The 25,789-nt window shown below is 40.6% G+C and overlaps 1 protein-coding gene across 2 annotated transcripts in view; it reads right to left on the bottom strand.

Moving 5' to 3' along the window:
- Positions 1 to 10,942: 10,942 nt before the first annotated feature.
- Positions 10,943 to 25,789, bottom strand: part of NSL1 (NSL1 component of MIS12 kinetochore complex) — a 55,834-nt gene continuing 40,987 nt past the window's right edge. The window contains exons 5-6 of one of the 2 annotated variants that reach the window (XM_060091100.1): positions 14,819 to 14,886; positions 10,943 to 12,925 (exon numbers count right to left, since the gene is read on the bottom strand). In XM_060091100.1, the coding sequence (XP_059947083.1) occupies positions 12,647 to 12,925; positions 14,819 to 14,886 (347 nt within the window). In that variant the 3' untranslated portion in view covers positions 10,943 to 12,646. Of the gene's footprint in view, positions 12,926 to 14,818; positions 14,887 to 25,789 lie in introns of those variants that run through there. The other variant, XM_060091101.1, reaches the window with a different exon arrangement.

The raw sequence follows: 25,789 nt of genomic DNA on the forward strand, positions 1-25,789 counted from the left end.
GTTTGTTTGTTTTTGTTTTGTGGCCGAGCCATGCAGCTTTCGGGGTTTTATTTCCCCGACCAGGGATTGAACCCGGCCCCTGAAGTGAAAGCTCCGAAAGGTCCTAACCACTGGACCATCAGAGAATTCCCAAGTGGTTTCTTTATATGCTCGTTTAAAAAATATGTGGCTTTAAAACAAACCAAAAAAAAAATTTAATAAAAAATAAAACAACTAAAAAACAAAAATATGCTACTTTAAAAACAAACCCAGGGCTTCCCTGGTGGCGCAGTGGTTGAGAGTCCCCCTGCCGATGCAGGGGACACGGGTTCGTGCTCCGGTCCGGGAAGATCCCACATGCCGCGAAGCGGCTGCGCCCGTGAGCCATGGCCACTCAGCCTGCGCGTCCGGAGCCTGTGCTCCGCAACGGGAAGGCCCCAACAGTGAGAGGCCCATGGAAACCCCGCCCCCCCCCAAAAAAAAACCTTACAAAATAAAAACTAAAAAACAAAAATATATTGCTTTAAACAATTTTACAATTCATTCTATTAATGGCCTTTCACTCGATTTTGCTGCACTGTAACATCGTGGGTTGGTTTAAACAATTTTTTCAAATCATATTTAAAAGGAGATATGAAAGAGAAAGGGGGTTGTGTTGGGGGAAAAAATGGTTTCTGAGAATTCTGAGGCTCTGATCTGTGTATTAAATAGTGAAGGGAACCACAGGCTTATCTGCACATCTTGTAAGCCATTCGAGGAAATCTCTGGAGAGTGTGACACCTTCACAGATAACACGGAGTAAACTTGATCATGGTCCCTTTGATGCCACATCTTGTCTTGTTCCTCCTCTGTTTCCTCCGTCTCTGATCCGACAACAGCTGGGAGGCAGGAAGGGGGGTCCAGGGTGGAGCCCCCAGCAGATTAAGTCCTATGTTTCAGGGAGGGCAAGCCTGGGAGTGTTGGAAGTCGGGGGTGGGGTGGCCACAGAGTCCATCACCCAGCCAGAGAGAACACAATATTGATTTGTTTGCTTTTTAAAAATTAATTAATTTTATTTATTTTTGGCTGTGTTGGGTCTTCGTTGCTGCGCGCGGGCTTTCTCTAGTTGTAGCAAGTGGGGGCTACTCTTCGTTGTGGTGCCTGCAGGCTTCTCACTGTGGTGGCTTCTCCTGCTGCGGAGCGCAGGCTCTAGGCGCGCGGGCTCAGTAGTTGTGGCACACGGGCTTCGTTGCTCCGCAGCATATGGGATCTTCTCAGACCAGGGCTTGAACCCGTGTCCCCCGCATTGGCAGGCGGATTCTTAACCACTGCGCAACCAGGGAAGTCCCTTGATTTATGTTTTTGAACTTTGTTCCTTTTGAGTGTGAGAGACAAATGAAGCGAGGATTCATTTAAGGAGTATTTCTGGAGAAGCAATCATTTGTTAAATCTGAAAAATTCCTTTAAAAGAGGAATTCTTGGATTGGGTTTATAACAAACAGAAATCACAGAAAGTATTAAGATTTGCCAGTAAATTACAGGAATTTCTTAGTGCTACATCTTAAGTTTTCAAAACCAGACAAAACAATTTCTTGCAAGAAGCTAATTCCACATAAGTCTCAGAACACATGAGTTTTACCCTCATCTTTCCTCTGGGAGCCTGGAACCCGAGCAACAGTACAAGTCCCATCCCCCCACCTCACTGCTGGTCCTTTCCTTCGGCTCCTTTTTGTCACCCCATTGAATTCCCAGCTGCCACTGATGTCTCCCGTGACCAATGGCAGATTGCTTGTGGGCAGGGTCTGTGCCTTGGTTTACACGTGTATAGCCATACCTCTTAGCACACTGAGTATTTGTAGAATAAAAGGAGTGATTGTGAAAAATGATTTTGAAATGGTTTGGAATGTGATTGGGAAAGATGATAAGGCTCTGGAGCTGGGAGGTGTGGGACCTGGCACAGACGTGTCCTACAAGTTGGTCAAATGTTATTACTCTACCCTGTCATTCCCTAATTTCCACACCCTCACAGGATCAGAGGTGGGCAGCAGACGTGACATATGTAAAGTATGACAAGTCAGAGAGAATTCATACCCACACTTATTTGAACCTTCTTCTCACCACATTATTTTCAACAGGGAAGGAAATGAAGCAAGATATGCAGGTCAAAGCCTCCTCTCTTCTCCTTTTTCCCACCTACACTTCCGGTGGAGATGCTCAGGTGTTAAATGGCTCAAAAGAAAAGGAGCTTCAAATGTAGGAACAAAGGAACTCTAACCCGGGAAAAGTCACTGAACCAGCTGGTGCTGCAAAGGGCAGGGATGGGGGGATCCAGGGATGGGGTGCTGTTGAGGTGATGCAGGCAGCAAGAGCCCTGAAGGGCGAGGGTAACCACCGGCTGCTTCAAGGAGGAACTAAACCTCAGAAGAGTCTGAAGGAACCAAAAGAATGAAATGCCCAAGTCTCAGATACTTACGGACTGGTGAAGGGGATTCCCATTCAGGCGACGCCAGGAGCAGAAATGGACAGAAAGCTCCAGTGCCATCGTGGCGGAAGATGTGGGCCACAGAGCCACATATGCGGGCAACAACGGAGGCCTTAAAACCCATGACTAGGTATGAGCTCAAAGGCATGGGAGACAGTCTGAAATGAAGCTAGTCAAGGTGATAATACAGTCGGCCTGAGCCTTCACAGTCACAGGTATCGGGCTGGAGCAGTAGACCCAGAGGAGTCAGCTTTTCTTACCTAGCTCCCCCAGGCCACCTAGTAGCCAAAGGAAAGGAGGGCCAGAGGGCAAATATATCTGCTGGCACCAGTCTGAGGGGTGTGTATGCCCTCCTCTGCTCTGACATCCTCAGGGCTACAGGGACTAGACTTCAATGGTAGTAGCCAGAAGACTCCAGAGTTCTCATTCAGGGGAGCTTCCCAGTGATTTGCCCTCAGGACTTTAAATCCCCCAGCCACACACCTACTCCCCTCTCCACTCCCCTGCCTCCCGCTAGGAAGACTGTCTTCTAAACTCAATTAATAAAGAATATGAATACCACAGGTCACTAATGCCTGAGATTGTGATATAGGGAAACTGAAAAGTTAGAAATTTGTAATATGAAACCATTCATTTATTCATTCATTCAACTAATATTAGTGGAGGGCCCACGGGGTACAAACAACTTAGAGATACAGCAATGAATTATAGGAGGACTCTTCAACCCTGAAGCTTCAAATGAATATAGTATTAATTTCCCCAAATCCTTTCATATAAAATCTCCACTAACCCCTTAGTGGTTCTCTAGAAAGATTTTTTTTTCTTCATTTTCGTACACAGAGGCTTGATAATAGAATCTGTTTGCAAAACAAATGGTCAAGGAGCAGGGGGCAGGGGGCAACTCCAAAGAAACCAAAACTAACAGCTAAAAACAGTCTTATCTGAAATATACTGAGATAATGGAACTGAAACAGCTGAAAGAGCCTCTGGGGTACAATTTGTTTCTTAATTCTCAATGATAGGAAGATGAGAAGACAGTGCCAAAGACAATTCATATTCACTTGCATTTGTGTTATAGTCTTTAAATCATTTAAAAATCAAATCTATTTTCATGCAAGTATTATATGCACATAATTTAAAGAATCAAATCTATAAGGGTTATAAGGAAAAATATCAGTCCCTCGGCCCACTTTTCCCACTTAGATTCATCCACGAAGTTAGCTACTTCCATTCTTTTAGCTGTGTTTTTCTGGCATTTATTGAATAATATCCATCTCCGGCTATCTCTTGAGTCAGCTATTTTAGACATTGTGCACTGACAAAGATTTCACTCCCCAACATTCCCACTTCATGGCTGATATTCAGATGGTCAGAGTTACAACCATATGAGTTGTTTCAACACTGCAAAATGAATTTCTGTACTGGTTGGTACAGAAGCTTCCTCAGCATCCTATCCCTGTCACCCTGGCTGCTCCAGTTCCTATCCTGGGAAAACCTGGACTTCCCCAGGACCCAGCAGATAAGCAGGCATTCCAGATCCCCTGCTCCAGTGTTTTGACCACTGTCTGTTCTGAATATCCAGTACTCATGCTGTACTCATGGTTAATTCCCAATCTTCTTGCCCTCCCAATATAACTGTCTCGATTTTTTACTGAGTTCAGATTTGGAGTATACATTATTATGTCTATATAATTATTATTCACTGTGGAGCCAACTATTACTACATTTCTTTTCTTGTGTAACTTTCTGCTTTTATTGTAGTGAATAATTGCCTGATATTTGATTTGTTTCTTTGAACATCTGAATACTATAAAATACATCTTCTGTAAAAATTTTCCATGTTGTCAGTTATATTTTCTCCTCCCAAAAATACCTCTTTTGGAGTCTTACATGTTCATATTCCAACCTGGTCTGACTGGACTCTTCTCCAGATCTGCTGAACAGTGCCCTGTGGACTTGAATTGGCTGCTGTCTTGTAGCCTCTCTTTCCTAGATCCCATGGGTTTCTTCTTTGGTTTACCCTTTGTAGTGGTGCACATCCTCTAGAAGTGTCCCCAAACAGGATGCTCTGGAAGTATTTTTTTTCTTTTCTTTTCTTTTTTTAAAGATTTTGCATGTCTGAGAATAGCTTTTAGCTAACCTCACACTTGATTGTTTGGCTGGGTATAGAGTCCTAGGTTGCAAATCACTTATACTGAGAATTTCCAGATTGTATTGCTCCAGGGACTTCTAGATTCAGGATTGTTATTTAGTGGTTTGATGCCATTCCAATTCCCTTTTCCTTATGATCTTTTTCCTCTGGTGGAAGCTTTTAGGAACTTCTCTTTATCTAACATTTCTCAGTTATGTGCCTTGGTGGGTGTGAGTTTTTTTGTTTCTTGTCTTTTTTCATTCCTTGTGTTGAATACTCAGCTTTCATCCTCTGGAGTCTTGGTATCTGGGAATGTTTCTTGTATTATTCCTATTTCTTTACTCTCTTTTTGAGATATACTTCATGTACCACACAATTCACCCACTTAAACTATACAGTTCAATGGGTTTTAGTATATTCACCAAGCAACCATCACTGCTATAAAACATTTTCATCATCCCTGAGAGAAACCTCATACACATTAGTGGTCACTCCCCATTCCTCCCACCCTCTCCCTTCCTCTGGTCCTAGGCAACCACTAATCTATTTTCTGTTTCTATAGATTTGCCTATTCTGGACATTTCATATAAATGGTGTCATACAAAAGACAGTCTTTTGTGAGTGACTTACCACTTAGCATGTTTTCAAGTTTCATCCACATTGTAACATGTACTGTACTTATTGCCAAATAATATTCCATCGATTGGATATACATTTTATTTAGCCATTTGTCAGTTGATAAGACATTTGGGTTGCTGCTACAAATGTTCATGTACAAGTTACTGCACAGACATGCCTTCAGTTCTCTTAGGTTTAGACCTCAGAATTGAATTGCTGGGTCATATGGTAACTGCGTTATCTCTTTGATAATTTTGACTCCTCTGTTTTTTTCTGCGCTTTCTTTCTGGGAAGGTTATCAATTCGACATTGGCCCTCTAAATTTATTCTTTTTATTCTTTTTTTTTTTTTTTTTTTTTTTTGCTGTACATGGGCCTCTCACTGTTGTGGCCTCTCCCATTGCGGAGCACAGGCTCCGGACGCACAGGCTCAGCGGCCATGGCTCACGAGCCCAGCCGCTCCGCGGCATGTGGGATTCTCCCGGACCGGGGCACGAACCCGTGTCCCCTGCATCGGCAGGCGGATTCTCAACCACTGCGCCACCAGGGAAGCCCCCCTATTCTCTTTATTCTTATGTTTGCTTTCTAGTTTGCCATCTTCTAATCTTTTTGTTTTGCTTTGGGGAAATTCTCATGTTATCTTTCAGCTCTCCTACTGAATTTATTTCAACTTTTACACTTCAACTTTTAATTTTTGAGAACTCTTTCTTATTTACTAAATTCTTTAATAGAATTTTTTGAATGGATGCAGTACCTCCTCTTATCTCCAGGAGAGCAGTAATTATTCTGAACTCTGTTTTGTATTTATCTGTTTTTTGTTTGTTTCTGAGGTCCTAATTTCCCTTTGGTTTTTGTGTTGTTTTCAGTTAACCGATATGCATTAAGAAACTATCATGGGCCCTGCAGGCACTATTTTAGGTACTTTGTATTTTAGATACAAAGATTCCTGCCTTTGTGGGACTCACAGTCTTTTGGTCTCTGCATTTGGAGGCCTCCTTCAAATGTCTGGCGAATTTCCATTTGTGTGTTTATTATTTTTTAAAATAAAACTTACATAAAATAAAATGCAGAAATTAAAGTGTATAGCTCAATGAAATTTTACACATGTATACAGCAATATGAGCACCACTAAGATCAAGATATAGAACATTTCTGTCACCCAAAAAGGTTCCCTGTGCCCATTCCCAGTTAATAATTCCTCTTTCCTCACAGGTTACCACCATAGATTTGTTTTGCCTATTCTGTGATTTCATACACAGTACGTACTCTTTCAAGCCAGGCTTCTTTCATTCAATATAACGTCTTTGGGATTCATCCATATTACGTGTATCAGTAGTTTCATCTTTTAAAAAAACTCCTGTGTTGTATTTCATTATGTGTATATGCTGTAACTTATTTTTTCATTCGACCATTGATGGATATTTGGGTTGCTTCCTGTTTTTCATTATGCCTGTTCATTTTTTTTTTTAATTTTTAAAAAATATTTATTTATTTATTTATTTATTTATTTATTCATTTATTTATTTGGCTGCACCAGGTCTTAGTTGCGGCACACAGGATCTTTGTTGCGGCACGTGGGATCTTTTAGTCGTGGCATGCGAACTCTTAGTTGTGGCATGTGATATCTAGCTCCCTGATCAGGGATCAAACCCAAACCCCCTGCACTGGGAACGTGGAGTCTTAGCCACTGGACCACCAGGGATGGTCCCTGTCTGTTAATTTTTGAGAGTAAAATACCACCAGTCCCTGTCTGTTCACTTCTGAGAGTAAAATACATACAAAAATGTTTCTGGAAGCTCTATGTAAGTGAGGCTTAGAGACTAAAGTAGAGCTAGTGGATTGGCCAGCTGGAAATGTGGTTTGGGACCTCCAAATATCACTGTCTATAACTCTTTTCTCTGGGGGTTGTTCAGTTTCTCTAAAGAAGGATCATCTAAGATGTGTGAGCCAGGCTGGAACTTCTGGAACTTCAAGTCTTATCATTCCAGTGCAGAATTTCATTTTGCCCATTTTTTTTGTACTGAGTTTCACCCTTCTCTCCAGAGCATCTTTACTTCAGTTTTTCAGAAAACAAATTCCTTTGGCGAAGATTAATTACTGAGTGAGTGGAGGGGATAAGGACACAATCTCATTTTCAGGCTCCTCCATCTCATCTCAGCCTTTTGTGGTGTTGTAGTGTCCTCCATTCTTCAACTGTTCAGAGATTCTGGGGGAAAACTGGATTTCTCTTATCAGTGCATCTCTCTGCAGACACTTAGGATTGATCTTCCTCTGATCTGCTAAATCATTTCTCTTTCCTCCATATACTTTCCTTCTTCATATGCTAAGGTTTGGGGCAACATATCTCCTGCTTTCATCAAAAGATGAGTGTGTTTCTCTTTCTTTTGCTATTTTGGGGTAAATGCTACAAAAGGAGGAAACTGGATTCAATGGATTTCCACTTCCTTTCCCCTCATTTGCTGAAATTAATGGCTCCTCATCACCAATTCTAAGAAGTACAAAATTCTTAAGAGCTGATCCTGCTTCTTTCTTCAGGTTCACCTGTAACAAGCCTCTTTAAACAAGACCCACATAGAGAGACTTACCTGATGGTCCTCCAGTACACAATGCTCCCTCACAACCACCTGCTTTGTTAAATCCTCTCAGGCTGCTAGGAATCTTCCTCCCTGATTATTTGCCTAAAATATTCCAGACTGTTCAAATGTCACCTCCTCCACAAAGACTCCCATGACTTCTCACCAAAGTTCCCTCCACACACATTTACATAGCATTTACTGCATTACACGATCATTGTTCACATGCTTGTTCTCCTCACTAGAATATGAGATTCTTGAAGACAAGTTTTATCCTATGGGTGTTTTCACTTCCTTTGTCAAACCAAGTAATAATAATGCTTATGGAATGCTTACTATGTATACTATGCACCAAGTACTAGTCTAAGGACTTTATATTATGAACTCATTTACTTCCCATAATAACACTATAAGGTGGGTTTTATCATCACACCCATGTTACATATGACCTCATCACACCCATGTTACATATAACCTCTCTGCAGTGCAAAGAGGTTAAGCAACTTGTCCAATTCTATTTAATAACAGGAGAGCAGAAATCTGAATGCAGATGATCTGGCTGAGAGACTATGCTCTGAACCTCTCTGACTTTTGAACTGAGTAGTGACTAACAGGAATCTGCTGAATGGATTAATAAATGAATGAAGGTGTGTAGGGAAAAACCAAGGCTTTCAATAGAAGTCAAACAAGCTCATTCTTAGAGATAGCTACATTTTGAAGCAAATTAAAAGTTTGATTTCATTGGCTTTGTTCTCTATGCAGCCCAAGCCATAAAGACCCAGAGAAAGAGGTCTACGAAAAGATTTCTCTTATCTAGTGTTATGGACTAAATGTTTGCTTCCCCTCAAAATCCATAGGTTGAAGCCCTAACCCTGCCCCCAGTGCGGCTGTATTTGGAGATGGGGCCTCTAAGGAAGTAATTAAGGTCAAATGAGGCTATATGGGTACAACCCTGATCTAATAAGATTAATGTCCTTATAAGAAAAGACCCCAACATCCCCCAACCCCCAATGCAAGCACGATGGAAGAGAAACCTCACCAGAAACCGAATTTGCCTTGATCATGAACTTCAAGCCTCCAGAACTGTGAGACGTTAAATTTCTGTTGTTTAGGCCACCCAGTCTGTGGTATTTTGTTATAGCAACTCAAACCAACTAATACAGTTTCTAACGTCTGAAGTTTGGAAAACACAGATATTCCTTCAGTGTTTTCAGAAACCAGTTGCTTTAACAGTGTTCTCTCTCCAGTGGAACTGGATTTAACCTTCCCGTATTGTGTTTTTTTGTTTGTTTGGCTTTGGTTTTTGTTGAAAGGAAATTTTAAGACTCCATCCAATCCAGCCTTCTTTTTACCACAGGTAGGTCAGTATTTGATTTTCTATTCTTTCCTTCAACATTCCCTGCAACTATAAACTTTCTGACCTTTTATCACCTTAGCTAGCTTAGTCCTTGGTCTATGCAGAAACTCAATTTCTCTTCTTAAAAATGTATAATATCAATATTATTACTGATATCAGCCATGTTTATCTTAGTTAATAATGCTAATATATTTTCTTTCCTAATGGTATTTCATTTGTAACTCTGCTATAACTGTGGAGTGAAAGTTGGGGCTCTCTGAAAGATTTCAAGTTTCAGGGACTTCCCTGGGAGTCCAGTGGTTAAGACTTTGTGCTTCTAATGCAGGGGGTGTGGGTTTGATTCCCACCCACCCCCAAAAAGTTTCAGCTGCCTGTCTGAGCACTTTAAAAACAATGAAACATTTTTAAATTATAAAAATTTCCAGGGCTTCCCTGATGGTGCAATGGTTAAGAATCCGCCTGCCAATGCAGGGGACACGGGTTCGAGCCCTGGTCCGGGAAGATCCCACATGCCATGGAGCAACTAAGCCCGTGAGCCACAACTACTGAGCCTGCGCTCTAGAGCCTGTGAGCCACAACTGCTAAGCCCACGTGCCACAACTACTGAAGCCCGCATGCCTAGAGTCCGTGCTCCGCAACAAGAGAAGCCACCACAATAAGCCCACACACCACAACAAAGAGTAGCCCCTGCTCACCACAACTATAGAAAGCCCGTGTGCAACAATAAGACTCAATGCAGCCAAAAATAAATAATAAATAATAAAAAAAAATTTCCAGACCCAGGAGTAGAAAGATTAGAGCCTCACCAGATCCAACATTATCAAGATTTTTGCCACACTTGCTTAATCTATTGCTTTTCCTTTTTTTCTTTGTTGACATATTTCAGAACAAATCTAAGACATCAAGTCATTAAACTCTATGTATCGCAATATGAATCTCTTAAGAAAGGGAGACATTTTCTTATGTAAACACAATGCAATTATCTAATCTAGGAGAATTAACAATAATTCTTTTGTCTGCATGCTTTTGAAATGAAACTACTCATACACAATTCTGTACTATGAAAAAGTTAGCACTGCATTTGTACAGCAATATTCTGTAGACTCAAAACAGTTTTAAAGTGAAATTTAGTATGTTCTGAAATGCAAGGTGCTGATCTACCATCTAACTAAAGCTGAGCTCAAGAAGGCCTGAGACAACTCTTAAAAACACACAGGGGCGGGCTTCCCTGGTGGCGCAGTGGTTGAGAGTCCACCTGCCGATGCAGGGGACACGGGTTCATGCCCCGGTTCGGGAAGATCCCAAATGCCGCGGAGCGGCTGGGCCCGTGAGCCATGGCCGCTGAGCCTGCGCGTCCGGAGCCTGTCCTCCGCAACGGGAGAGGCCACAACAGTGAGAGGCCCGCGTACAGCAAAAAAAAAAAAAAAAAAAAAAAAAAAACACACAGGGGCTTCCCTGGTGGCTCAGTGGTTAAGAATCCTCCTGCCAATGCAGGGGACACGGGTTTGAGCCCTGGTAGGGGAAGATCCCACATACCGCGGAGCAACTAAGCCTGTGCGCCACAACTACTGAGCCTGCGCTCTACAGCCTGCGAGCCACAACTACTGAAGCCTGCGAGTCACAACTACTGAAGCCCACACGCCTAGAGCCTGTGCTCCACAAGAGAAGCCACCGCAATGAGAAGGCCGCGCACCACAACAAAGAGTAGCCCTCACTCGCCGCAACTAGAGAAAGCCCGCCCGCAGCAACAAAGACCCAGTGCAGCCAAAAATAAATAAGTTAATTTAAAAAAAATACACAGTATAAGGCTGAAGTCTTTGTACATTATTTTAATAAAAAACACACTGCTGTGTACAAATATACAGATCTCAAGTTGTAACATTCAAATACAGAATGCGATAAAGTAGCTTTGTAAGTTTTCTTCACTGAGACAGATTTTCTGTCACATTCAGACTTTTATGATTATTAAGACATAATGAACAAGAGAAGTATGGATTTTCCAGCCTCATGATTAGTAAATTCCTCTGCAAAGGAATGAAGGTATTCAGTCATCAATAGGGAAACAGCTGGCAAATTAGATGACCCTGCCTACATTGTATTAATGTAAGAGACACAATAAGAGATAAAAAACTGCAGTTAGGGCCTCCCTGGTGGCGCAAGTGGTTGAGAGTCCGCCTGCCGATGCAGGGGATACGGGTTCGTGCCCCGGTCTGGGAGGATCCCATATGCCGCGGAGCGGCTGGGCCCGTGAGCCATGGCCGCTGAGCCTGCGCGTCCGGAGCCTGCACGTCCGGAGCCTGTGCTCCGCGACGGGGGAGGCCACAACAGTGAGAGGCCTGCATACCGCAAAAAAAAAAAAAAAAAAAAAAAAAAAACTGCAGTTAATGTTAGAAGTATAGGCAATATAGCTTTCTCAGACTTCTACCAATGATTATATACTTGATATATAAACATTCTTAAATGTAAAATAGTTCAGTATGATTGCATCTGTATTTGTTCCACAATGACAATTTGTTTAATGTATTAATCTGATATATGTATCTTTGACCTGGAGTCATTTACAAAGAAATAATGAGAAATCCTGAAAAGAAACTATTAGTTCCAAGTCAAATTATGTTTAAAAGTTAAGAGATCTATGGGGGCTTCCCTGGTGGCGCAGTGGTTGAGAGTCCGCCTGCCGATGCAGGGGACGCGGGTTCGTGCCCCGGTCCGGGAGGATCCCACGTGCCGCGGAGCGGCTGGGCCCATGAGCCGTGGCCGCTGGGCCTGCGCATCCGGAGCCTGTGCTCCACAACGGGAGAGGCCGCAACAGTGAGAGGCCCCCGTACCGCAAAAAAAAAAAAAAAAAAAAAAAGTTAAGAGATCTATGAAAAACAGAAGTGTGGGTAAGAAACATTGGCTACGTGCCAATTTTTATTTCTAAGAGAAATTTTTACACAAATAATCATCTTCTTTATCTTATAAAACAAAACCAAAAAATCCTAAAATTAATCCCACAAATCCAAATTAGCAGAACTTAGAGTAACAAAGTCAGAGCCAGTCTTGTCACCTGAACGCTAATTTGATAAATCAAACTGCTTTGCAGGGGTAGGGGAGGACTGCATCTGCTCCTGTGCAGAACTGATGATGACTTTCAGCCCTTAAATAACGACAACTGTCACACAGCTCTTTTTTTAAAAGAAAGATGTATATCCAGGAAACCCAATGGAATATGTTACTTCTGAAATTCCATAAAAGCTGTAAGGCAGCCAAGTGTTAATGGCATTCAAGGACAGTAAAAGCTTGCACTCTTAATGACCACTGATAGGCTTTGTGCCAATATTCAAACAATACGCTTTTCACTGACTATCAATGCAAAGGTGAGGAAAGAAATACAATATTACATCATACCCCAGCACAGAGCTACTATATTTGTATAAAAGAATCACTACTTATCTGTTGTTTTAAATGAAGTCCCGTCCAGGCATTAAGCTGGAATCTAAATGTTGATAGTGCCTAATCTCAACTCCCAAGATAAACAAAAAGAGTTTATGTGTCAAGACTGATTCTCTTTGGCCGCAGTGGATACCATTTTCTCTGGGGGCAGTCTTTAGTTCGCTTTCTTCTCAGTACCAAGTCAGTGTCTTTCCTAGCAGAAGTCTCTGCTGGTGTGGTTTCTATTTGTGCGATAAAGCTCTCAGGTTTAACATCTGGTTTCCTACAACAACCGGAAAACACTTCTTGGTGGACTCTCTGGAGCTGGATAACAGGCTGCATCTTTAAAACTTGGGAAAATCCATCTCCTTGTTCAATTAATGCAGGCAAGGACTTAAAAAACAAACAACAGTAATACTTAACATTAATCTCAGGTTGAAATGCAAACACACAGAGATAGACACAACACTTGAGTATCTTAACTGTTCAGGTCAAGGCTTTTTCTAAAACCTAATTTTTTAGGTCATAGATATTCGACTTTACCTTAAAATACCAGTTTTAGCTGAGGGATTTTAACAAAAAGCTAAACTTAAAAAGATATGTTCTGTTCCTATAATGCCTGGTAGTTAAATAAAACTCTGGCAAAACAGAATTTCAGAGTTTAAAATTTAATGTCTGAAATTCCATATTTTAGGCTAGTAAGTATTTTAGAAATCTTAATTATCAAGAGCAGGGATCAGCACATTTTTTCTGAAAAGGGCCATACAGTAAACATTTTAGGCTCTGAGGGCCTTTACATCTCTGTCCCAATTATTCAACTTTCCTGTTGTAATGTAAAGAAGCCATAGACAATAAGTAAATGAATGTACATGGCTGTGTTCCAAAATAGTTTTATTTACAAAAACAGGTGGCAGGCTGGATTTTACCCTGTCCCACCACAGTTTGCCAACTCCTGATTAAGAACATGTTATGAGAGAAGTGTGAGTACCAGAAAATCATGGCATCAGTACAAACCACAAAAGAATGTTACAGAAGATGATCAAAACAGAGGAGATTCTGAAGGAGTTTTAAAATAATTTTCCTGTACTAGAAATCTAAATATTTTCTGTTTGGGCAAAATAAATGTCAATAATATAAACAATTTTATGATAATAATATTAAAACTCCAAGTTGGATATGCAGTTGATGGAAGAAATTTTCACATATTGAGGTACGGGGAAATCACTCTGGCTTATACATGATTTAGCCTGAACTTTGTGCTAACTGAAACAGCCTGTCTTGTGGCCTGTCAAACATACATTGTACATCTGCTTTCATCATTAAAGAAAAGAATTTGTTCATCATCCACTTACATAAAGGGTTAAGCTGCAACCCACTGCAGCCACCCAAGACAGTGAGCCCTCAGGGGAATTCAGGCATTCTGTGCTTTGAATGTACAGGTTTCTAGATAGTTAAGATGCATATTTAAGGATGAATTTCAATGACCCCAGATTCTTGCATCTTCCCATACACAGAAAAAATCCTAAATTCATTAACTTGAGATGTCTGTTCTTTGTGGTTAGCAGTAATCTTTTACCAAGCTCTAAGCTTGACCACATTTTTTCCAGCCAAAAAAATTCATATATATCCTGGCTCCTCCCCTACCCCTTCGGAGCAGTCCCAGCAGAGCTACTGAGAAGCTGTTTCCTGGGCTATAGTCCTCAGTTTGGCTCTAATAAAACTCTTCTTCTATTCTTACTGTATATTGTTTATTGATTATTTGCATCAACACAGTATAATATAGTGGTTAAGAGTATAGGTTCTGGAGCTAAACATCTAGGGTTTAAATCCTGGCACAATTACTTATTTGGGCAATCTACTTAGCCCCTCTGTGCCTTGGTTTCCTTATCTGTAAAACAGTAGCAGTACCTATCTCAGAGGGTTAGTGTAAGGATTAAATGCGGAAATATAATACATGTAAAGCAGTTAGATGGTGCCTAATCCATACTAAATGCTGACTAAATGTTAACTGATATTATTATCCAAAATTGTCTGATGGATTGCTAACTCTCAGAACTCAAAAATATAAGCAACCTTTAAAGAAGCCAGGTATAATACTGGCACATAGTAGGTGTCTAATAAATGGTAGTTATTCTGAATGTTACCGTCACTTAATAAATTCATTAAAGATCTATTTAAAAGACTACTGAGAATTCCTGTTACAACACACTAAAACACCTATGAATGCTAAAAGCAAACACCTAGCCACACATGTTATTCACTTATAATTTAGTATGTAGCTTTTACCTTCATGGCTTCACTGATCTCCTTAGCTATTGTTTCTCCTCTGCATTTCAAATTTTCCATACGAGGGGCTGCAAAGAAACCGTCAAACAGTATTTTAGGCTTTTTATCTAATACCAAGTCATAAAAGACATGCAGATGCTATCTGGACAACAATCTGTTAGGACTATTCACCTTAGCTCAATCTTTCTTAGAATACTTTGTAATCTATTTAAAACAAATGTCCTATTAAGTTTATCCAGATAAATAAAAAGACCATGAAAATATTAGAATAGCAGAGAAAAACTTATGGTTATAAGTGTAAAATGATAGACAGCGACGTCCCTGGTGGCACAGTAGTTAAGAATCTGCCTGGCATGGGTTTGAGCCCTGGTCTAGAAAGATCCCACATGCCGTGGAGCAACTGAGCCCGTGCGCTACAACTACTGAGCCTGTGCTCTAGAGCCCACGAGCCACAACTACTGAAGCCCACGCGCCTAGAGCCCGTGCTCCACAACAAGAGAAGCCACCGCAATGAGAAGCCTGTGCACTGCAACAAAGAGTAGCCCCTGCTCACTGCAACTAGAGAAAGCCTGCGTGCAGCAACGAAGACCCAATGCAGCCAAAAATAAATAAATAAATATTTTAAAAAATAAAATAAAATAAATAAAACGACAGACAACAAGAGTTGTACTATGAGTAGTCTTAACAATGTGTGTCCCTAAAAAAGAACGTAATGTTTGTTCTGCATATTATCTACCACTATGTTTAGCATTTTCAAGCACTATCATCACATTATAAAATAAATATAGACTAATATTTGGTATCTGTAGTACTCTGAATTTTATAAAAGTAAAACATATTTGAACTTAGAATATACAGTCACACTACATCAAGGACACCTAGATGGAGTTTCTGAAAAAGAAAATATGGAATAGATTGCCAGTAATATTCATTTTTCTTTTCTTACTTCCTCAATGCTTTTCTTTTTTTTTTAATTATTTCTTTGTTTATTTATTGATTTATTTATGGCTGCGTTGGGTCTTCGCTGCTGCATGCGGGCTTTCTCTACCTGTGGCGAGCGGGGGCTACTCTTCATTGAGGTGTGGGGGCTTCTCATTGTGGTGGCTTCTCTTGTTGTGGAGCACAAGATCTAGGCACGTGGGCTTTGGTAGTTGTGGCACACGGGCTTAGTCACTCTGCGGCATGTGGGATCTTCCCAGACCAGGGCTCGAACCCATGTCCCCTGCATTGGCAGGTGGATTCTTAACCACTGCGTCACCAGGGAAGCCCCACTCGATGCTTTTCTGATTCCTAATACATTTTCTTTTCTTCCAATCTGTGTTACAAATGTTCGTGCCTACTTCATAACAGAACTGCATATTTAATGATACCTCTGTATAAAAATCCTACTAAAACTCCAAGTGAAACTGGAGATAAGAAAAATCATTCCATTATGAAATCATCTACAAATTAGTTTTTTGTTGTTGTTTTTTGCGGTATGTGGGCCTCTCACTGTTGTGGCCTCTCCCGTTGCGGAGCACAGGCTCCGGACACGCAGGCCCAGTGGCCATGGCTCACGGGCCCAGCCGCTCCACGGCATGTGTGATCTTCCCGGACCAGGGCACGAACCCGTGTCCCCTGCATCGGCAGGCGGACTCTCAACCACTGTGCCACCAGGGAAGCCCCTACAAATTAGATTTTAGAAGAGTAGTTCTCACTAGAAGTTTCTTAAAGTCTAAGCAAGTATGTAACTATGTTAGGAAGGCCACAGTTTTACTGACTTCAACAGATTGGCAAATAAGCCAAGCAAAGAATTTCTTTCATAGCTGCTCTTTTTCTTTTCTGACTTTTCTTGGCTCAAAAAAGTGAGAACACACCTAGAAAAAAGAAAATGAATAGCAAAGGCAACTGAGAGATACCGGAGAGGATGTGGAGAAAAGGGAACCCTCTTGCACTGTTGGTGGGAATGTAAACTGATACGGCCACTATGGAGAACAGTATGGAGGTTCCTTAAAAAACTAAAAATAGAACTACCATATGACCCAGCAATCCCACTCCTAGGCATATACCCTAAGAAAACCATAATTCAAAAAGACACATGCACCCCAATGTTCATAGCAGCACTATTGATAATAGCCAGGTCATGGAAGCAACCTAAATGTCCATCGAAAAATGAATGGATAAAGAAGATGTGGTACATCTATACAATGGAATGTTACTCAGCCTTAAAAAGGAACGAAATTGGGTCATTTGTAGAGATGTGGATGGACCTAGAGGCTGTCATACAGAGTGAAGTAAGTCGGAAAGAGAAAAACAAATATCTTTTATTAATGCATATATGTACAAACATGGATATCAAGGTGGAAAGGGCAGGGTGGGATGAACTGGGAGATTGGGACTGACATATATACACTATTGATACTGTGTATAAAATAGATAACTAATGAGAACCTAATGTATAGCACAGGGAACTCTACTCAATGCTCTGTGGTGACCTAAATGGGAAGGAAATCCAAAAAAGAGGGAATACATGTGTATGTATAGCTGATTCACTTTGCTGTACAGTAAAAACACAACATTGTAAAGGAACTATACCCCAATAAAAATTAATTTAAAAAAAAAAAGGAACTGAGAGAACGGGCACTTAAAGGAGAAAGGCAAAGGCAAAGGCAACATGATAGCCTCAGAAAAAGGGTTCTTGACCTTTTTTTGTTCCCAGAGATTTCTTTGGCAATTTGGTGAAGGCTATGGACCCCTTCTCAGAATTTTTTTAATGTATTTATTTTTTTAATTGAGGTATAATGTACATACAGTTAAATGCAGAACTTAAGTTTAGCATTCAATCACCTTTGACAAATGTACACCAAAGACATGGGACATTTCCATCACTCCAGAAAGTTTTCTTGTGCCCCTTTCCCAGTCTTCTATACAAGAAGCAACCACTCATCTGATTTCTATCATTATACGTTAGTTTTGCTTACTCTAGAATTTCAGAACAATGTTTTAAAATATAATTTAAAAATATAATTACTTAAAAATTGTAATAGGCAATATAGGTGCTTCTTTATTAATGATTTAAACAAAAAGATCGAGTGGCAGGTCTAATTACCATAATAAGAAAATAATGAGTATAAACAATATTGCGAGGTGTCTGCAACAACTGAAACTAAAAATATCTGTGGCTTCCAGTAGCAAAAAAAAAAAAAAAAAAAAAAAAAAAATTACAGGTACTGCTAATACTACCACCATTACCTGCATTCAAAATCGAAGGAAATGCTAAATTTCAGTTTGAGGTTAATAAAAATAACAATGTAATTTTTTTCCTGTCCAAGTTCACAGCCTCCTATATTCTCAGGACCCTTGCCTTAAAATAGTATGCTAATTTAATTTCAATTCTTTTACGATTTGGGGAGATTCCCCCAAGAGCACTCAGGCAATTATTAAATTTTCCCCTGGGTACAGGAAATAAATGATCCAACCTTCAGTACTCTTGTAGCAATCTGGCTTCCAGCCAGGCCCACATTCTCTCCTCATCAAACTTGCACACCTGTGTGGAGCTGCCCATTCTTCTAACACTTATTATGTACTTTCCATGGACAAATACCAGCAGTTAGGTACTCAGAGTAAGGAAAAATGGTCTCTGCCCCTCAAGGAACTTTCAGTTTAAAAGAGAGAGACACATGGAAACATATAGAAACAAGTCATACTTTTTCAAAATCAGCTCAAACTTGCCCCAGGCAGTCTCTAGTTTCCATGATCACTGCCACACATTCCACTCCCTGCTTGAACTGACCATTCCCCTGTGACAGGCTCCCACTGTGTCCTGAACAGTTCCAGTAAAATACCTGGAAGACCCCACTGCACTAACTTGTCTAGAAGAGTGTTTCTCAACCTTATCGGATCTAACCTTCCCCTTTAAAACATATTTTGTAAAGTCCCCTTTGCTATTCTAAAATAAATTTCATAGATATTTCTACACACATAAGTGGAAATATAGACATATATACTTATCATAATAGAGTATTATTTAATATATTTAATATGTTCAGATCCAACCATATCAAAAAAATGTAATGAAGTACTCAGATGCCTGTAACTATTTATACTGGGTACATTTGGATTTAAGAAAATTTATATATAGAAGCCATTCTATACAGAAAACAAAAGATCAGAGACTATTCTATATAGAAAACAAAAGATCAGAGAAATAACAGACTAGATTTATTTGAATATGACGAGGAGGAAATAATCTTAAGAGTGTGGATAACATACCAAGACAAGATACAGGAGGTTGAAATGGCGAAAATTAGGAAGTACAATATATCTACAAATGAGATGGCCTTATTAAAAGTGTCATATCAAAATAATTCCCTAGGGCTTCCCTGGTGGTGCAGTGGTTGAGAGTCCGCCTGCCGATGCAGGGGACACGGGTTCGTGCCCTGGTCCGGGAGGATCCCACATGCCACGGAGGGCTGGGCCCGTGAGCCATAGCCAATGGGCCTGCGCATTCGGAGCCTGTGCTCTGCAGCGGGAGGGGCCACAACAGTGAGGGGCCCGTGTGCCGCAAAAAAATAATAATAATAATAATAATAATTCCCTACATTAAAACATGGGAAAGTGTAAGATTAAATCCAACAGAAAATATATCTCCTACTTTGAAATTCCACCATAATTCAAATTACATTCAGTTTATACATCCACTCAAAAAGAATTCAGAGATCATACTGTTGAAAGGCGGTGGGCAATAAAGAGTGGGTAAGACAAAAACAGAAATATGAGAAACTACAGAGAAGATATGTGGTTGACCTTTGTGGACAGATTCAGAGTAAGAGTAAAGAAAAGCAATCTAAAAATCAAATTAAAAATTTAATATTCACATAATTTCTTATCACTGTACAAAAATAGTTTTTAATATTTAGTGTGGCAATAATAGGAAGTATTTAAAAATCATTTTTATTAATAAAAAAATGAGATTCCTACATTTTGTGTGCTTCTATTAAATTCAGTAACATTTGGTTCTATTAAAAGGACTCTCAAATCTTCTATTACGTATTTCCCATTAGCTTTGTTCTACACACAACGCTCTAAGTAATTCATCATCTTTTGAAAAAAGGGAGTATGAAAGTTGTAACTGGACCTAAAACATTTCATAATTAGACTGATAAAATATAACTGGTTGCAAAGAGTTGTTTCTTTTTAGTTCTATTTACCTTTCCTGCACATGTAAACTAACAGAGATAGAAGGAATATTTGAAGAAATATGATGATGTAAGTCAGAATGGTGGTTACCTCTGATAGCAGCAAAATACTGATCAGGAAGGAATGTAAGTAAACTTTTTTGGGTACAGAGCGTCTGTAAAGTTGGGAAGCAGGATAAATGTGTGCTAGTTACATTTGCAAATAATACACTCAGTATCTTTTCCTTCAACCTCAAATTACCTTTTCAAGTAAAATTTAAAACAATGGGTCTGGCCGGCTCTGGAGGGGCCCCACCAGCCAAAGCCACGACAGTCCTGGGGACTGTGGGCCAGATGTTTCAACAAGTAACTTAAAGACAAAATGGAAAAAGAAGGAGGTTTGCGCCTGAGATCATGCTGATGCGAAACCAGGGATGGCCCCTTGTGCCAGATCACTCATCCTGGGGTGAGCCAGCTGCCATGTCATGAGGACACTAAAGCAGCCCTAAGGAGAGAGCCATGTGGCAAGGAACTGAGGCCTCCTACCTATAGCCATGACATTTAGGAGAGGAGCTTCAAGATGGCGGAAGAGTAAGACGTGGAGATCACCTTCCTCCCCACAAATACATCAGAAATACATCTATCTATATGTGGAACAACTCCTACAGAACACCTACTGAACGCTGGCAGAAGACCGCAGACCTCCCCAAAGGCAGGAAACTCCCCCACGTACCTGGGTAGGGCAAAAGAAAAAAAGAAAAACAGAGACAAAAGAATAGGGACAGGACCTGCACCTCTGGGAGGGAGCTGTGAAGGAGGAAAGGTTTCCACACACTAGGAAGCCCCTTGGCAGGCAGAGACTGCGGGTGGTGGAGTGGGGGAGCTTCGGAGCCACGGAGGAGAGCGCAGCAACAGGGGTGCGGAGGGCACAGCGGAGAGATTCCCGCACAGAGGATCGGTGCCGACCAGCACACACCAGCCTGAGAGGCTTGTCTGCTCACCTGCCAGGGCGGGCGGGGGCTGGGAGCTGAGGCTTGGGCTTCGGTCGGATCCCAGGGAAAGGACTGGGGTTGGCGGCGTGAACACAGCCTGTAGGGGCTTGTGCACCACAGCTAGCTGGGAGGGAGTCCGGGAAAAAGTCTGGACCTGTCGAAGAGGCAAGAGACTTTTTCTTCCCTCTTTGTTTCCTGGTGCGCGAGGAGAGGGGATTAAGAGTGCTGCTTAAAGGAGCTCTAGAGACGGGCGCGAGCCGCGGCTACCAGCGCAGACCCCAGAGACAGGCATGAGACGCCAAGACTGCTGCTGCAGCCACCAAGAAGCCTGTGTGCAAGCACAGGTCACTACCCACATCTCCCCTCACGGGAGGCTGTACAGCCCGCCACTGCCAGGGTCCTGTGATACAGGGACAACTTCCCCAGGAGAGCGCACGGCTTGCCTCAGGCTGGTGCAACGTCATGCTGGCCCCTGCTGCCATAGGCTCGCCCCGCATCCGTGCCCCTCCCTCCCCCCGGCCTGAGTGAGCCAGAGCCCTCGAATCAGCTGCTCCTTTAACCCCGTCCTGTCTGGGCAAAGAACAGACGCACTCAGGCAACCTACACGTAGAGGCGGGGCCAAATCCAAAGCTAAACCCGGGAGCTGTGCAAACAAAGAAGAGAAAGGGAAATCTCTCCCAGCAGCCTCAGGAGCAGTGGATTAAATCTCCACAATCAACTTGATGTACCCTGCATCTGTGGGATACCTGAATACACAACAAATCATCCCAAATTGAGGAGGTGCTCCCAAATCGTTGGGAGCAACGATATATATATATTTTTTCTCTTTTTGTAAATGTGTATGTGTATGCTTCTGTGGGTGATTTTCTCTGTATAGCTTTGCTTTTACCATTTGTCCTAGGGTTCTATGCCCATTTTTGTTGTTGTTGTATTTTGGTTTTTTTAGTATAGTGTTTAGCGCTTGTTATCACTGGTGGATTTGTTTTTTGGTGTGGTTGCTCTCTTCTTTCTTTTTTTTATTACTTAAAAAAATTTTTTTTAATAATTACATTTTATTTTAATAACTTTATTTTATCTTCTTCCTTTTCCTTCCTTCCTTCCTCCCTTTCCTTTCCTTTCTTCCTTTCTTCTTTTTTCTCCCTTTTATTCTGAGCCAGGTGAATGACAGGCTCTTGGTGCTCCAGCCAGGTGTCAGGGCTGTGCCTCTGAGGTGGGACAGCCAAGTTCAGGACACTGATCCACAAGAGACCTCCCAACTCCATGTAATATCAAATGGCGAAAATCTCCCAGAGATCTCCATCTCAACGCCAAGACCCAGCTCCACTCAATGACCAGCAAGCTACAGTGCTGGAAACCCTATGCCAAACAACTAGCAAGACAGAATCACAACACCACCCATTAGCAGAGAGGCTGCCTAAAATCATAATAAGGCCACAGACACCTCAAAACACACCACCAGATGTAGACCTGCCCACCAGAAAGACAAGATCCAGTCTCATCCACCAGAACACAGGCACTAGTCCCCTCCACCAGGAAGCCTACACAACCCACTGAACCAACCTTAGCCACTGGGGGCAGACACCAAAAACAACGGGAACTATGAGCCTGCAGCCTGCAAAAAGGAGACTCCAAACACAGTAAGATAAGCAAAATTAGAAGACAGAAAAACACACAGCAGATGAAGGAGCAAGATAAAAACCCAACAGACCTAACAAATGAAGAGGAAACAGGCAGTCTACCTGAAAAAGAAGTCAGAATAATGATAGTAAAGATGATCCAAAACCTTGGAAATAGAATAGAGAAAATACAACAAATGTTCAACAAGGACCTAGAAGAACTAAACAGCAAACAAACAATGATGAACAACACAATAAATGAAATTTAAAATTCTCTAGAAGGGGTCAATAGAAGAAGAACTGAGGCAGAAGAACGGATAAGTGAGCTGGAAGATAAAATAGTGGAAATAACTACTGCAGAGCAGAATAAAGAAAAAAGAATGAAAAGAATTGAGGACAGCCTCAGAGACCTCTGGAACAACATTAAACGCACCAACATTCGAATTATAGGGGTCCCAGAAGAAGAGGAGAAAAAGAAAGGGAACTGAAAAAATACTTGAAGAGATAATAGTTGAAAACTTCCCTAATATGGGAAAGGAAATAGTTAATCAAGTCCAGGAAGAACAGAGAGTCCCATACAGGATAAATCCAAGGAGAAACACACCAAGACACATATTAATCAAACTATCAAAAACTAAATACAAAGAAAAAATATTAAAAGCAGCAAGGGAAAAACAACAAATAACATACAAGGGAATCCCCATAAGGTTAACAGCTGATCTTTCAGCAGAAACTCTGCAAGCCAGAAGGGAGTGGCAGGACATATTTAAAGTGATGAAAGGGAAGAACCTACAACCAAGATTACTCTACCCAGCAAGGATCTCATTCAGATTTGATGGAGAAATTAAAACCTTTACAGACAAGCAAAAACTAAGAGAATTCAGCACCACCAAACCAGCTTTACAACAAATGCTAAAGGAACTTCTCTAGGCAAGAAACAAAAGAGATGGAAAAAACGTACATTAAGAAACCCAAAACAATTAAGAAAATGGTAATAGGAACATACATATCGATAATTACCTTAAATGTAAATGGATTAAATGCTCCCACCAAAATACACAGACTGGCTGAATGGATACAAACACAAGACTCATATATATGCTGTCTACAAGAGACCCAATTCAAACCTAGGGACACATACAGACTGAAAGTGAGGGGATGGAAAAAGATATTCCATGCAAGTGGAAATCAAAAGAAAGCTGGAGTAGCAATTCTCATATCAGACAAAACAGACTTTAAAAAAAGATTATTACAAGAGACAAAGAAGGACACTACATAATGATCAAAGGATCAATCCAAGAAGAAGATATAACAATTGTAAATATTTACACACCCAACATAGGAGCACCTCAATACGGCAAATACTAACAGCCATAAAAGGGGAAATCGACAGTAACACAATCATAGTAGGGGACTTTGACACCCCACTTTCACCAATGGACAGATCATCCAAAACAAAAATAAATAAGGAAACACAAGCTTTAAATGAGACATTAAACAAGATGGACTTAATTGATATTTATAGGACATTCCATCCAAAAACAACAGAATACACTTTCTTTTCAAGTGCTCACGGAACATTCTCCAGGATAGATCATATCTTGGGTCGCAAATCAAGCCTTGGTAAATTTAAGAAAATTGAAATCATATCAAGTATCTTTTCCAACCACAATGCTATGAGACTAGATATCAATTACAGGAAAAAATCTGTAAAAAATACAAACACATGGAGGCTAAACAATACACTACTTAATAACCAAGAGATCACTGAAGAAGTCGAAGAGGAAATTAAAAAAAAAAACGCCAATGAAAATACGATGACCCAAAACCTATGAGATGCAGCAAAAGCAGTTCTAAGAGGAAAGTTTACAGCAATACAATCCTACCTCAAGAAACAAGAAATATCTCAAATAAACAACCTTACACCTAAAGCAATTAGAGAAAGAAGAACAAAAAACCCCCAAAGTTAGCAGAAGGAAAGAAATCATAAAGATCAGATCAGAAATAATGAAAAAGAAATGAAGGAAATGATAGCAAAGATCAATAAAACTAAAAGCTGGTTTTTTGAGAAGATAAACAAAACTGATAAACCACTAGCCAGACCCATCAAGAAAAGGGAGAAGACTCAAATCAATAGAATCAGAAATGAAAAAGGAGAAGTAACAACTGACACTGTAAAAATACAAAGGATCATGAGAGATTACTATAAGAAACTATATGCCAATAAAATGGAGAACCTGGAAGAAATGGACAAATTCTTAGAAATGCACAACCTGCCAAGACTGAATCAGGAAGAAATAGAAAATATAAACAGACCAATCACAAGCACTGAAATTGAAACTGTGATTAAAAATCTTCCAACAAACAACAGCCCAGGACCAGATGGCTTCACAGGTGAATTCTATCAAACATTTAGAGAAGAGCTAATACCTATCCTTCTCAAACTCTTCCAAAATATAGCAGAGGGAGGAACACTCCCAAACTCGTTCTACAAGGCCACCATCACCCTGATACCAAAACCAGACAAAGATGTCACAAAGAAAGAAAACTACAGGCCAATATCACTGATGAACATAGATGCAAAAATCCTCAACAAAATACTAGCAAACAGAATCCAACAGCACATTAAAAGAATCATACACCATGATCAAGTGGGGTTTATCCCAGGAATGCAAGGATTCTTCAACATATGCAAATCAATCAATGTGATACACCATATTAACAAATTGAAGGAGAAAAACCATATGATCGCCTCAAAAGATGCAGAGAAAGCTTTTGACAAAATTCAACACCCATTTATGATAAAAACCCTCTAGAAAGTAGGCATAGAGGGAACTTGCCTCAACATAATAAAGGCCATATATGACAAACCCACAGCCAACATCATTCTCAATGGTGAAAAACTGAAACCATTTCCTCTAAGATCAGGAACAAGACAAGGCTGTCCACTCTCACCACTATTATTCAACATAGTTTTTGAAGTTTTAGCCACAGCAATCAGAGAAGAAAAGGAAATAAAAGGAATTCAAATCGGAAAAGAAGTAAAGTTGTCAGTGTTTGCAGATGACATGTTACTATACACAGAAAATCCTAAAGATGCTACCAGAAAATTACTAGAGCTAATCAATGAATCTGGTAAAGTAGCAGGACACAAAATTAATGCACAGAAATCTCTTGCATTCCTATACGCTAATGATAAAAATGTGA

The sequence above is a fragment of the Mesoplodon densirostris genome, chromosome 2 (genome assembly GCF_025265405.1).
Source record: "Mesoplodon densirostris isolate mMesDen1 chromosome 2, mMesDen1 primary haplotype, whole genome shotgun sequence".
Taxonomy (NCBI): domain Eukaryota; kingdom Metazoa; phylum Chordata; class Mammalia; order Artiodactyla; family Ziphiidae; genus Mesoplodon; species Mesoplodon densirostris.